The 14,741-nt window shown below is 43.6% G+C and overlaps 3 protein-coding genes across 3 annotated transcripts; 2 read left to right on the top strand and 1 right to left on the bottom strand.

Moving 5' to 3' along the window:
* The first annotated feature begins 30 nt into the window (after positions 1–30).
* LOC143477606 (uncharacterized) lies at positions 31–4,130 on the top strand. Its single transcript, XM_076976294.1, has 5 exons — positions 31–691; positions 1,277–1,472; positions 1,813–1,889; positions 2,014–2,107; positions 2,369–4,130. Exons 1-5 carry the CDS (start codon positions 533–535, stop codon positions 3,805–3,807), a joined length of 1,965 nt encoding a protein of 654 aa, XP_076832409.1. The 5' UTR covers positions 31–532; the 3' UTR covers positions 3,808–4,130.
* A 691-nt stretch (positions 4,131–4,821) lies between these two features.
* LOC143477411 (uncharacterized) lies at positions 4,822–7,602 on the top strand. The gene is made up of 4 exons (XM_076975988.1): positions 4,822–5,127; positions 5,386–5,629; positions 5,772–5,869; positions 5,969–7,602. Exons 1-4 carry the CDS (start codon positions 4,984–4,986, stop codon positions 7,337–7,339), a joined length of 1,857 nt encoding a protein of 618 aa, XP_076832103.1. The 5' UTR covers positions 4,822–4,983; the 3' UTR covers positions 7,340–7,602.
* A 329-nt stretch (positions 7,603–7,931) lies between these two features.
* On the bottom strand, positions 7,932–12,371 carry LOC143477601 (uncharacterized). Its single transcript, XM_076976284.1, has 2 exons — positions 12,261–12,371; positions 7,932–11,799 (listed from the first exon to the last, which is right to left on the bottom strand). Exon 2 carries the CDS (start codon positions 11,781–11,783, stop codon positions 8,208–8,210), a length of 3,576 nt encoding a protein of 1,191 aa, XP_076832399.1. The 5' UTR covers positions 11,784–11,799; positions 12,261–12,371; the 3' UTR covers positions 7,932–8,207.
* Positions 12,372–14,741: the final 2,370 nt, after the last annotated feature.

The following is a 14,741-nucleotide window of genomic DNA, read 5'->3' as shown; positions in this document are numbered from 1 at the left end:
TGAAGAGAAGGCATGGTTTGACAAAAATGACCAAAACAGACCTGATATTTGAAAAATAGGATTTCCTTGGTTTTAGTAATGTCTTTTAGAGGAACTTAACACAGTATATTTTTTAAATACAATAGAATGTTTTACAGATCTATTGACAGAAAATCAAACAGCATATATTTTGTGGCTCATATAAATTCCTATAGTTTACACCAAGCATTTATTGCTTCATTTATTTTCTTTCAGAGTGTTAGATTAGTATTAGATATCATTTAAACCTAGAGTGACGATATTTGCATAGTGTCTTCATAATGACAGACAAAATGACGAGAGAGAGAGAGAGAGAGAGAGAGAGAGAGAGAGAGAGAGAGAGAGAGAGAGCAACTCTTATTTTGAAATACATGTAGCCTGCTGGTAATATGACGTCATTGTAACAGCCTTTGAATTTCTTTGGCCTTCCTAGATGTATAACTCGCGAGCGCGACGCCATGATGCCACTGTATTAGAAATTTCGTTTCATCAATGCAGCTTTTATTAAAGTACGATGTCTTATGAATTATTTCAGAGTCAAACAACGTCGATAATGACATTGTTAACTGAAACAGCCCACGCTGAAATCTCCAAAGTGTTCAGGTGTCAGTGTGCGGCACTCAACTCTGAAAGTTACGATCTTGATAGAGATGCAGCGTCCCGACACAAGGTGGTAAGTTTAGTGGAGATGTTTTGGAAAAGTAACCTGAGCACGTTTTAATGTGTTTATCACACTCGCCTTACTGACGTTTATCTATATATATGACGCCTCCTTAAAGTCACAGTTATGGAGTTGAGAACAAAACTAAACGTGGAAGGCACTCATGTAAACGTATGAATCTATAATAATAATCTTTATTTGTATAGCACCTTTTATACATACATGCAACTCAAAGTGCTTTACAGAATACACGCCATAGTTATGGTGCTTAATATCAATATATAACAACCCCAATTAAGAATTCAAATTAAATAATCGGGTATGACATGGAAAATGGAGCTTTTGCAAAATCTAACTTTGAACCTTGAAAATGTATGCGCACTTGACTTGTGAACATTTCTTAGTCTCTAGATAAGCAGCCACTTTCAATACAGAAAATATGGTTTCAGTAGCTATTTTACCCGTTTCAGTAGTTATATTCCATATAAAAGATACATTCATTTTTATACAGCCCAGTTATAGTGTGCAAAGTCTGCTGAAACTGTTTAGGAAGTTGTCTGACATGTGCTGCTCTTAAAAACGTTGTTAATTTTGCAGACACAACTTGCAGCTATTATGGAGCTCCTGGCAAAGGAGGCGGTGAGGAAAATCTGCCTTATATTTAAGTTCTGTTCGGTGAAGCAGTCCAAAGTAGTGGAGTCGGACAGCGGGGCCGTATTTGGGAGCACGCCAGGTGTGGTGCCACACGGTCCGGCCAACGCCGCCAGACTCTCCGCTTCAGGTTCAGTGCACGGTGAGACTTCCCCTCGTGTAGGGCAGGTTGTGACTGCCGAGGTGTTTATCTCTGCAACTACAACTGGAGGAACTGTGCATCATTTTAAAGCCTATTGAACCCGGTCTTCTTGCATTATGAGGATAAGCAGCATGCCAACATGGTTGTGCTTCATGTAGTTTGGTAGCCGTGACCTCTGACATGGTCATTAACAGTAGGTTAACAGGTTCAAGCCGAGTTATTGATAATGGAAACTTGTGTTTTATTTTGGGGCGAAGAGTAGCGACATCTCACCTTTACAACACATTATACCTTCATCAATTGTGCAAAAATGACTTGTCATTGTTTTGTAATGTTCTAGGCGTGTCTTTGTTGAACGAGCTGGTGGTGCCTGTAACAACTACACTTACACAGCAGTCTGACATCCCAGAACACCAGGTGTGCTAAAAGCAATATTTAAAAAATAAACATTCTGTATATTATCAAAAGCTACTGTCAGTACTGTTACTGTGCAGACGTTTAAGGACAAAGGCGTCATTAAAACACACTTTGTCCTTTCTAGTGTCCTGTCAGCCACAAGGTCAACGCCATGACAACTGGTTCCTTGGAGCAGGATGGATGCAGAAACCAGTCCCAGATAAGCTTAGTGTCAGAAGGTGTGAACACTGTTTCATTTCTGATGACGATCTCAGAGGTGTGGTCTTTACTGTTTTATAGTAGTTCTGTGATTTTATGATACACTTGAAAACGGGGACCGTTAATGCTATGGATGTTAATATTTAGTTGGAAATTGTTGTATTGTCTGTGTATAAATATGGTGCAGATGGAGATTAAATGGATGGAGTTACTAGACAGTAATAAACTGTGTAAGATGGACAATTGCAGTTGGAAGACACGGTTGTGTTTGTTTCCTACAGATACGTGCACTCCGTCTACTAATGAGAACACGGCAAATGGAGCGGCTGATCAAACCAGCGCCCAGCCAGAGCTGCCAAAGGAGGCATTTAAATGCAACGTCGGTGAGACTTTTACCAAGATGCATCACCTAGCACAGCACAAGCAAAAACACTCAAAACCAGCCCCTCATACCTGCGGCCAGTGTGGCAAGAAATTCAGGTTCCTCCGAGCCCTGAAAAAGCACCTCCTGACCCACGAGAAGAAAAAGAAGGAGGCGCGTCCGTGCAGGACGTGCGGGAAGAGCTTCGTGGACCTGGAGACGCACAAGCTCGTCCACCTGAAGGTGAAGCCGCACGTGTGCGGCGTGTGCGGGAAGGGCTTCACCCTGGAGTGCACGCTGCAGGCCCACGTGCGCCTGCACACGGGCGAGAAGCCGTACCGCTGCGAGACGTGCGGCCGGCGCTTCACGCAGTCCAGCACGCTCAACATCCACCGGCGGGTGCACTCGGACGAGAAGCCGTGGAAGTGCGGCCTGTGCGAGAAGAGCTTCAAGGGCCGCGCCAACCTGCAAAAGCACCAGATCGTCCACACCGGGGAGAAGCCGCACGCGTGCGAGACCTGCGGCCAGAGGTTCGGCCACAGGACCAACCTGAAGAGGCATGCACTCAACCACCTGGGAGTGAAGCCGTATGTATGCAGCGTGTGCGGCAAGAGCTACAGTCAGATGGCCTCGCTGAAGGAGCACATGCCCATGCATGGGACAGCAAAGGCCTTCATGTGTGACACGTGTGGGAAGACATTTGTGTACAACTACGCCCTGAGGAACCACATGCTGACGCACACGGGGGACACGCGGGCGTCCGGGTCCGAGAAGAACCCTCATCGCTGCGACGTCTGCGGCAAGAGCTACAGCTCCACGTACGCTCTGAAGACACACCGCAGGCTTCACTCGGAGCGCGACCCGTTCGGCTGCAAGGTGTGCGGGAAGATCTTCAGCAGCACGTCGGGCCTCTACGCCCACGAGCAGCGGCACGCGGGCCTGGCCGCGTTCACGTGCGACGTGTGCAAGAAGACCTTCGTGAACAAAGCCTACCTCAAGGTGCACGCCCTGCTGCACACCAAGGAGAAAGCGCACAAGTGTTCGTTCTGCGGGAAGGGCTTCAGCCTGCCCAACGGCCTCAAACTGCACACGCTCATTCACACGGGCGAAAAACCGCACAAGTGCGACGTTTGCGGCATGCCGTTCCGCACCGTGGGCAACCTGCGACGGCATAAGCGCGTGCACACCGGGGAGAAGCCGTTCAGCTGTGAAGTATGTGGGAAAAGCTTCAGTCAGCCCAATAACGTCAAGGCACACATGCAGATCCACACCGGGGTCAAACCCTACAGCTGTCAGAAATGCGGGAAGAAGTATGCTTATCTTAGGAACTACAATGACCACAAGTGTGTTCCTCCTTGAAATAACCACTCTAGGTCTTTAGTGTTTGGTGTTACAGCTACTGGAGCATAAATGAAAATCAAACTTCATATTTAGACTGTTTATCAGTGAAAGCTCTGCGTATGTTACAGAATGGCAAACGCCACATTGGCTGTTCCTCTATAAGGATGATGAGTATTTTTGTTACTCCTGTGATTCTGTGTATACTGTGTTCCATGCTTGCTTGCATTTGGTTTTGATAAAAAGTTCATTACATGAATCCCCCTTTCAGACTCGTATGATCAGATTATTCCAAATGCAAACTTACTGTCTTCTGTTACATCATCTGCTTCCTTCTGCATTGACCATCAGTGAAATCGTCTAATATTTTTATACATTTAATATTTCAACTTCAATTTCAACAAAATGTTCAGTCTAACTTTATACTACACTTTCACCTACAGACTATATACTTTTGTCCTCCATGAACAGATATTTTATTTGTTGGTCTCCAACTACACCTTTTGTCTTCCAAAGCAAACAAAAGGTAAAAAAAAAAAAAAAAAAAGTCAAAAGGCCTAGACAGGCCTGGTGTCACTTTAACATGACAGCCCAAAATCATCTGCTGTGTATGGGCGTAGGTAACCGAAACACAGGGGAGGTGATTACCTGACATCCTCTCTCAGGATCTTCAAGGATCTTATGACGTGAGTGGACTTGGTCCTAGTGAAACCTTAATGATTTGGCGAAGGATATTTGACATCTCATCCTGTGTATTATAAGATAACTCTTGAACGTTTAGCAGAATTTGAACTCTACACACATGAATGATTTCAGAATGTGTTTTATTGAGGTAGTTCCAGTTTTAAAGCTGTCTCGTGAAAGGTTTTGGGCTTCACGTAGGTCTCTCACCCAAAGACATTCTTAATATCAACAGCTTATCTGTGTTACGAGATTTGTTGTGAAACCTTAGCGTTCACTAAAAATATTCTAAAAATAAAAAGGTATGGGTGCCGCTTATGTCTGAGCTAAATCAAAGTGTAATTCCGCCCCGACCCACAGTGTGGCATCAGTGAGTTATGCGAAGATGCCGCTTGTATCCAGAGAGCACACGAGTCAGTGTCATTTGGCCAGCTGGCCGTGCTCTGTTCATTCATCCTAATATAGCTAATATTGTAAATATATTATACATGTAGCTGCAGTAAGGTGGAGAGCTACATGTCGCTTTTGGAGGCAAAGGTGTTCTCCGTTTTGGAGATATTTGTTCAGGCCACTGTACGAAATATGTCCAGAGTTATGGATGAGTCGTTGTTTCCGAAGTTTAAATCAAACGATTATCTGACAGCATCAGTGGAGTTTAAGGTCAGTAGCCCAAATAAATATAAACAAATAACCTGCATTGGTTCCGAGTAGATTAATATATTTCTTAAATTGTTCAATTTCGTGTTTAATCAGAGTGACAACGCTTTAAGACCAGAATACACTTCAGTGAAACGCCCAAGTGTGTATTGCCTTCATGTTTTTCCAGATGTAGTTTGTTTTGAAGACAGCAGTGAAACGTGCATTTCTCTCCATATTTCCATTTCTCTCTTTCTGATATTGATCTCTCTCACGTTTCAGGATCAGCTGAAGTGTGTCTTAGAAAAGCAGGTGAAGGAAGCAGCCGAGAAGATTTGCCGGCTTTTCAGTGAAGCTTCCACATGTTTACACCTGCAGTTAACTCAAACTCAGGTGACACAGGAGGACCTGAAGAGGAAACAGAAGCTAGTGGTGAACAGGAGGAAGGTTACACCACCAGGGACAGGAGGAGTTCATATAATACCCTCCAGTTCTCCAAGTAGTTTGACTGAGCCGATCACTCGAGGTTAGTGTTACACGTTTGGTTCCTTTTGACTTTATATATGCCCCTTCTGCTACAGGTTTTTCCACTGCAACTTTCCCTGCATTTCCTGTGTGATTATTGAAACTTCTTAGTTTAATCCTTAATATATTTGGATTTGTGGCAGTTCTTGAGGAGCGAATGTCTCCTGTGTCACGAGGCAGTAGAGAAGAGGGGAACGCTGTTATTCACACGCCTGGCTGTCTGATTCCTCCAGTTCATCGGGTATGATGCATTTTGAAGTCTGCATTGTGCAGACATATGGGATATTTCCAATTTCTAAATGGTGTTAATGGTTGTTTACTGGTTTTATTTTATTCATAGTTCCCCAAAATCATTGATCAAGAAGAGGGGTCAGAACAGTGCTCAGAGAATGCTGTCCGTGATACAAAACCCAAGATAAATGACAAAGACGAAAATATCTGCAGTGCAGAACAAGCTGATGCTGACGTCCGGAAGGAAACAAATGCAATTACAGCTTTAAGTAACGCAAGGGAGTCAAAGCACAGAAAGACGCGGGTCAGCTATTGGCCCAGAAAATGCAAGTTCAGTTGTAAGAACTGCAAAAGGACTTTCAGCAAGCTGATCCACCTTAAAGCACACCAGGCTCTCCATGCAGCTGTGGAGAGACCATTTAAATGTCCACAGTGTGGTATGAGCTTCATAAAGAAACACATATTAGTGGACCATCAGAAGCTCCACGCTGGACCTTATATCTGCTCACGCTGCGGCAAGACATTTGTTCATCTGCCGCTGCTGCAGGATCATGAAAGACTCCATCATATGAAGAAACGGCCTGACGGGAAACCTGGTGGAAGACCTTACCGCCGCTCGGCCCGCTCGGCGGAGAAGATACACATCTGTGGCACATGTGGCAAGAGCTTTGCCTGTCTGTCCAACCTGTCCCGCCACCAGAAAATCCACACGGGGGAGAAACCGTTCACCTGCGCCACGTGCGGGAGGAGCTTCAACCAGCTCACCACGCTGAGGTCCCACGAGCGAACACACACGGGCGAGCGGCCGTTCGTCTGCGACTCGTGCGGGAGGCGCTTCGGCCAGGCGGGCGGGCTGAGGCTGCACCGCGGCGGGCGGCGGGCGGGCCAGCGCGGCTTCGGCTGCGTGGCGTGCGGCCTGGAGGTGCCGTGCGCCGACGCCCTCCGGGCCCACCACCGGACCCACGCGGGCGACCCGTCCGCGTCGTGCCGCGTGTGCGGCGAGGCCGTCGGGTTCCTCGGCAGCCTGCACGCCCACCAGAGTCGCCACGGCGGCGGACGGTCTCACGGCTGCCGGGTCTGCGGGAAGTCCTTCCGAAGTGCCGGCGGTTTGAAGGTTCACGAGAGGACTCACACCGGGGAGAGGCCGTACGGCTGCTCCGTGTGCGGCAGGACGTTCACGCAGCAAAACAGCCTCAAGTCTCACCAGCTGTCCCACACCGGGGAACGACCCTTCTGTTGTAACGTGTGCGCCAAGCGCTTCTCCTCCGCAGGGAACCTCCGCAGACACGAGCGTGTGCACACCGGCCAGAAGCCTTACAGCTGTAACATCTGCCTGCGCAGTTTTACACAGCTCAACACTCTGAGAGCTCACATGTATGTTCACACAGGAGAGAAACGGTACACTTGTGACAAGTGTGGGAGAAGCTTTGGCTATCAGAGGAACCTAAAAAGCCATAAATGTGCATATATAGACGTATAGACGTATCACTCTTTAAACAGGTTTACTCCTGCGAGCTCTGAAGGAAGAGGCGCCAATTTAAAACAGATTGTTGGTTATTTTATTGTTCATTTCATGGGTTGTAAAATTGAAATTCATTTCGATGCACGTTTATAGATGGAGAGGTGGTGTGTGTGCTGGCTGACCTTGTAGACGTTTGTGGGGAAATGTAGAGTTCAGTAAAATGCTCAGTGTATTACGAATGTTGTATTTGCGTATTGTCCATTTTAAATAAAGCTTGTAGCTTTAAAAAGCCTCATGCTATTTTGTTGAATAGGAGGGATACCATGAATATATGAAATAGTGAAGAAATAGTTAAAATCGTCTTTTTAAATTAACTGTTAAATGCTTCTGTATAATTTTTTTTTGTGTTACCTAAGTGTTTACTAAGAGTATTAACCCAGTGGAATTACTCATTACAATAATATGAAATTGCAATTTATTGTGCAAAAATCAGTAAGTCTGCAAAAACATTAACATTAATAGCATTAATGTATAGGCTAAAGAAAAATAGGATTGTGTGTGTGTGTGTGTGTGTGTGTGAGCATACATGCGTGCGTGAATGTGTTCCTGCTTGAGGGCAAACATGCCTGTATCAGCTGTGTGCGTTATGTTCTGAGAGGAACTAAGATACAACCACTGATTATGTACTTCTGGCTGTGACTTCTTCCGGTAACAGTAATCACTGAAAATAACAATTTTGAAAACTCTCCCAGACGTGTTCTAAAGTTGTTCACAAATTGTTTATTTTGAAGCCAAATCGCAACATTTCAGTGGTAATGATACTTTATATTGCTGTTGGCCTCATGAGACTATAGTACATGATTTTAATAAAAAAAGCTAAGAGCCATCAAAAGATGTTAACATTTGAGATGAAAACTATAATCGTTGTTAAGATCAGCATTTGTGGAACACATTTAGAGAAACTGGCAACACTGACACAACCCTGTGGTAGCAATACTGAGATATCACGATGAAGACGTTTTCCAAACACAGAAAAGCATGTGGGATTGTCCTTCACCAACTCTGTGCTCTTAATAATCCATTGGCTAATATATGAGCAAGAACAATCCCATGGGTTTTCTCCTAGGTAAATGGATCTTAGAGCTGTCAGAGTGTCCAATGTCCCATTCCTTAGTGACACCAGTCGATTTGATTTAAGGTGTAGATGTCTTAAGTTCTTCAAACTTTGGAATAGCAAAGGGTTTAGACAACAGAGGTAGTTTCTTTCCAGATCAAGCTCTTGCAAAGAAATCAATGGGGAAAACACTCTTGGGTGTAAGATGGACAGGTTGTTGTTCTGCAGATAGAGCTCTCGCAGGTTTCCCATAGATCTGAACGTGCTCTGTGGTAGTTCGTTAATGTTATTGAAACTCAGGTGCAATTCTCTCAGTGTGGACAGGTCTGCGAAATCATCATTGGACAAAATTCTCAGTTCATTGCTTGACAAGTCAAGTGTCCTCAAATTTTTAAGCCCAGCAAAAAATCCAGTTGGCAGGCTCTTTATTCTGTTATCATTGAGGCATAGTTCCCGTAGATCAGAAAGACCACTCAGTAGCTCGGCATGCAGGACAGAAATATGGTTTTTATTGAGGCTCAGAGACTGGAGTCGGTTAAGGCCTCTGAAAGCAAATTTTGAAAGAACGTTGATGTGGTTATTCATCAGATGTAACTCTTTGAGATGTTTATTTTTATGGAAAAAGTACTTGGGAATTCTCAGAAGAACATTGTTGCTAATATAAAGGTTCTGCAACTTTGTCATTGTTGTGAATGAAGACGTGTTAAGCTCAGCAATTCTGTTGCTGTCCAGTTGTAGTTCTCTGAGTTCTGTCAGAGGGTGGAGCAGTTTTGGTAGCATGACAGCAATGTTGTTGCTTTCCAGCTGTAGTTCTTTTAATTTGGTTAAGTTGTTGAACAAACCTTCAGAAAGAGATGCCAGAGCATTGCCGTATAAATTGAGGATTTCCAGTTTTCCCAAGTCCTGAAACAGTCTCGAGGGCAGCTCCTGCAACAGGTTGAAGCTCAAGTCCAGTTCAGTAAGATCAAAAAGGCTCATCAGGGAGTCCTCGTCTAAATTTATAAGGGCATTATAGCTCAAGTCCAATTTCTGTAATGTAGGTAGCACAGAGAACACGTGTCCAGGAAGAAATGAGATTTTGTTTTTCTGAAGATACAGACTGGTGAGATTGGGTGTGTCCTTGAGGGCATCAACAGGTACAGTGTCGAATATGTTTTTACTGAGATCAAGGTGAGTGAGACCCAGTGCACCCCTGAACGTCCCTTCCTCTAGACCTGTCAAAGAGTTGTTGGACAGGAAGAGCTTGGTCAGATTGGTACAATTTTCAAATGCACCCTGCTCTATCACCTCAATTTGGTTACTTCTCAGATGGAGCTCCCAGACTTCAGAAGCTCTTGATGATGATAGGTCTTCAGCGTCATCGGAGGATGGTTCTTTCATGTGAAAAAGTCCCTTAGGTATTTTTGTCAGTATGTTGTTGCTCAGATAGAACAGCTCAAGCTGGCCAAGTGTTGTAAATGTGGACGAGGGAAGATCAGAGATGTGGTTATAGTCCAGATGTAATTCTTTGAGGTTTGTTAGTGGTTCAAATAGATCTGGTAGAATGGCAAAAATGTTATTGCTGCGAAGCTTTAGTGCCTTTATTTTAGTCAAATTGCTGAATAAACCTTTGGGAAATGATGCTAGGGAGTTGTGGTTCAAATTAAGAGACTCCAGTTCACCCAAGTCTTGAAATACTCTTGGGGTCAGATCTTGCAACTGGTTGAAACTCAAATCTAGTTCATTAAGACGAAAAAGGCCCCTCAGAGAATCCTCATCTAAATGTACAAGGACATTATTGCTCAGGTCTAATTTCTTTAAAGCAGAGTGCTGAGATAACGCATGTCCAGGAAAAAAGGTGATGGCATTTGTCTGAAGATGGAGGCTGGTGAGATTGGGTGTGTCTTTGAGGGCATCAGCAGGTACAGTGGTGAGTCTGTTTTTACTGAGATCAAGGTGAGTGAGGCCCAGTCCACCTTTAAAAGTTCCTTCCTCTAGACTTCTCAAATTGTTGTTGGACAGGATGAGCTTGCTGAGACTGGTGCAATGTTCAAATGCACCCTGATCTATGATCTCAATTTGGTTACTACTCAGATGGATCTCCCTGAGTTCAGAGGCTCTTGATGACGAGAAGTGTTCAGCATCGTCAAGGAAAGGTTCTTTCATCTGAAAAAGGTCCTTTGAAACTTTTGTTAGAATGTTATTGCTCAGGTCAAGATGCCTAAGCCTTCTAAGTTTTGCAAAAGAAGAGTTGAGATCGGAGATGAGATTATTGTCCAGCTGCAAAAGCCTGACTTTTGAAAGTGGATGAAATAGATCCTCTGGGATTGTCTGAATATTATTTCTATCGAGCTGTAGCTCTTTTAATTTGATCAGTGTGGTAAATAGGCCTTCACGGAGTGATACCAAGGAGTTGTGATATAGATTTAGGCTTTCCAGTTTCCTCAAATCTTTAAACAGTAGTGTGGGGAGGTCCTTTAGCTGATTGGAACTCAAATCAAGTTCACCAAGATGATGAAGACCCCTCAGGGAATTCTCATGTAAACTTTTAATGGCATTATTGCTCAAGTACAATTTCTCTAATGTAGGTAGCACAGAGAATGCATGTCCAGGAAGAAAGGTGATTGCATTTTTCTGAAGATAGAGGCTGGTGAGATTGGGTGTGTCTTTGAGGGCATCAGTAGGTACAGTGATGAGTCTGTTTTTACTGAGATCAAGGTGAGTGAGACCCAGTCCACCTTTAAACGTCCCTTCTTCTAGTCTTCTCAAATTGTTGTTGGACAGGATAAGCTTTCTCAGATTGGTGCAATTTTCAAATACACCCTTATCTATCACTTCGATGTAATTACTACTTAGGTGCAGTTCACTAAGGGCAGGAACCCCCTCAAAATCTGTGTAGGACAGGCTGTGTATCTGGTTTAAGCTCAAAAGAAGGATTTGAAGCTTGTCTAGACCTTGTAGGAATTTTTTTGGGAGAATGCCAATGTTATTTTCACTGAGGTCCAAGACGGTGAGATTCTTTAGCTCCTGAAATTGTCTACCAATAATTGTTCTGAGCTCATTTCCTCTTAGGAAAAGCTTGTTAAGACTTCTCATATCTGGTAAAATGGTAGTATTAGCAAACCACTCACTAAGGCGGTTGCCTGTGAGATCGAGGACCTGCAATTCTTCCAGTCCTTCACTGGGAAGAGCTTGAATCTTATTATGAGTAACATAGAAGTACTTAGTTCCTTGCAGAGGCAAAGGCAACTCTAAAAGGTTCTTGTTGTAGCACGTAATGGTGGTGGCGTTGTCTACACACTCACAAGACTCTAAACAAGCTCCTGCAGTTGTGACGAGAGTCATTACCATACTCAAAAGTCTAAGCATGGTTTACCACTTTCACCTGAGAGGAAACAGACAAGACACAGTTGGTATCATTACATGTGAGAGCGTGTCAGCAAAAGAATATAACACAGACATTGAATGTATAAAGATAATGAAAAAGAAAACTAATATTTTTAAAACTATGTATTTTTTATGACAAGTAGAATGTGTCATTTGAGAATGGAATAAATGTAAAGACATTGTAAAGTCTGCGTAAAATCACTGCCTTTACACATCCGTCTGACTTCTAATGATTCGTCTAATGATTCTTCTGATTCTTTTAATGATTCCTCTAGTGATTCTTCTAAGTATTCTTGTCATGCTGAGAGGTTACAGTCTTATATGAATGGACCCACCATACCTCCAGTTGTGGTGTTTATCTCTACAGGAGATTTCTGATACTACTGATCACACACTATGTGTTAGTTTTGTAAACAATGCGTAGCATAGTAAATATTTATACAAATAAGTAAAACTTACCAATGTGGCAGTGGTAAAGCTGAACTGTTGTCAATGTGCCTAAGCAACACACAAAAAAAGAAGAGCAGACGAGCTCCTGTCAGCACAAAGTGTGTGCGTGCACACTCAAACTCATGATAGATCCTGTGTCTAGAAAAAAACCCACCAGTGACATGTTAAACTAGAAGCCAAGTTTTGCCACAACAGAGGTTTGAGGTTTACAGCATTACAAATGCTCTTTTTTTCAGGCCAGCATTAGTCTTCATGTGCAGCCAGGATATGCACTGAAAATCTGCTCACTGTGCATTATGAGGATGTTAGTTACATGTCATTTTAAAATAGTATATGATATATAAGTCAAAACATAACAGGGGTCAGTCTTAGGACAATGCCTGGGTCTTTAAGTGTGTTCCTATCTCATTAAAAGTATATCACTAGTCATATGTTTTGACAAATATGACAAATTAAATAACTCACCTAGGTTAGTTCTTTATCTGGTATAAAGATAAAGGTATTGTGCATATCTGTTCATATCTGATTTGCCATGTTACTCAAATATAACCTAGATCTGCTGCTTTGGCCATGATCATTTTTGCCAGCTTTGCACATTTTTCGAAAGCTCCAGACGCTCATGACCATAAGAGGTAGACAGGTAGTTTCCAGAGAAACAGGATGTTTCTGACAGAAGTCCTTCATCAGCTGTGCAAGCGAAGTGATACTCTTTACACACATTGCTTTCAGAGCTGAGGAAGGACTTCTTTAACTCTCAGTCAGGCATTAAACGAAGGGCCTGAGAGATTGAGGGGGAGACACAGTATTTTCACTGTTCCTAGGACTTCTGGGATTGATGATGTCATTCACTGGATCTGTTGGAGCCATTTCTCTCCAGCTTAGGGGTCACAACCCCAATTCATCTGTCACTGCAGGGACAAACTTGATCTTAACCTTCAACATCGTGTCTTTTTCCTCTTTTACTCCCTGGTAGTTCACCAACGTCTTCTTCCTTCTCTTGACTTTTCTCTTGTCACGCTAGTGAGTTTTTGAGCAGATACGGTAGTACAAGAAATTACAAAACCTCCGGGACCAGTTGTGAAGACAGCTACCGGGTCTGGCGTGTAGTGGCAGGAGGACGTGTGGACTGGTCACGAGACTGGGGCAACAGAACTGTAGTTCTGGATGACTGCACAGGAGGCAGGCCCACAGAGCATCTGACAGGGGCAGATTGGTTTGTTGGACTTGGTGTGTTAGACTGGGAGACAATACAGGATTTATGTCTTTATTTTTTCATATGCATATTGTACTGGTATGAACAGGAACCGATACCTAAGAATAAGATGTTTTTGTTACTGAACAAATCTTTAAAATGAACGTGTCTGTATTCAGGTGATTCTACTACATGCTGATGTGTTGAAGTACACACAAATAATGAATACACACGTGGTGTGGTCTCAAATTTCATTGTTACAACTTACCCAGGTGTGTTACAACATCCCCAGGTAGGAAGGTGGGTTGTAACAGCACGACACGATGCATTTGTCATCAATGTATGAATTTTGCAATGTAGCTGGAGAACTTGGAAGCATCACGATTTGCAGTAGACATATTTTGTGTAAAAGGGAAAATTTGAAACCTCTAGAACAAACATTCTGTGAGTTGAAGGTGCTGACACAAAGCTTGGTGCAACTGTCCCTGGTCTCTCCTACCTGCAGAAATGACATAATAGTATGGTGGGATCAGACTGAAGGCCAGAACATCACCCAGTTACACAGCACAAAAATGTTTGATACATTTGAGATCTGTTGAAGCTGTGTAAGCTCACTGCTCACTGCTGTTTAAACCATTCTGTGATATTCATATCTCATGTATCATTGTACTGGCAGTATCCATCTGAGCCCTGAAGACATGAACCTGGCCAGAAGCGGTATCTATATGAGTCTTTGGGGCCTTAATGTATGACAGGAAAGTGCTCCCCACACCAGAATGGTGACTTGTTGCTTGTACCAATTTTGGGTTCTTTGTTTTTTCAAGGAACAAAATATAAAGAGTCCTGGATTTGTCAAAGCGGGCAGTAACTTTCCAGTCCTCAGTTGTCCTGTATCTAATAAACTGGCAGGTAGGTGTGTGTGTGTGTGTGTGTGTGTGTGTGTGTGTGTGTGTGTGTGTGTGTGTGTGTGTGTGTGTGTGTGTGTGTGTGTGTGTGTGTGTGTGTGGTGTGTATGTGGTGGGTGTATGCCCACCAGAGCCGGAGTGGCTACTCGGGAGATTCGGGAGGATTCGGGAGGATGGGCCGGCTCATATCAATCTCTAGTTTGGGCCGATTGGGAGGAAAAAATTATTTTGGGCCGGATTTGGGCATGAAACTCCCGGGCTGAAAAAGGGGTCCACTCCGGCCCTGATGCCCACCATAATACACCATGTCATAAAGCCATCTCAGTGAAGATCTCAGAAGTAACCCCAGACTGGTTGATCTTAAACTTTAATAGCCAAACAGGATGATGGATA

Source organism: Brachyhypopomus gauderio, chromosome 16, assembly GCF_052324685.1.
Source record: "Brachyhypopomus gauderio isolate BG-103 chromosome 16, BGAUD_0.2, whole genome shotgun sequence".
NCBI lineage: Eukaryota > Metazoa > Chordata > Actinopteri > Gymnotiformes > Hypopomidae > Brachyhypopomus > Brachyhypopomus gauderio.
This window is presented reverse-complemented; position numbering and strand designations above follow the sequence as displayed.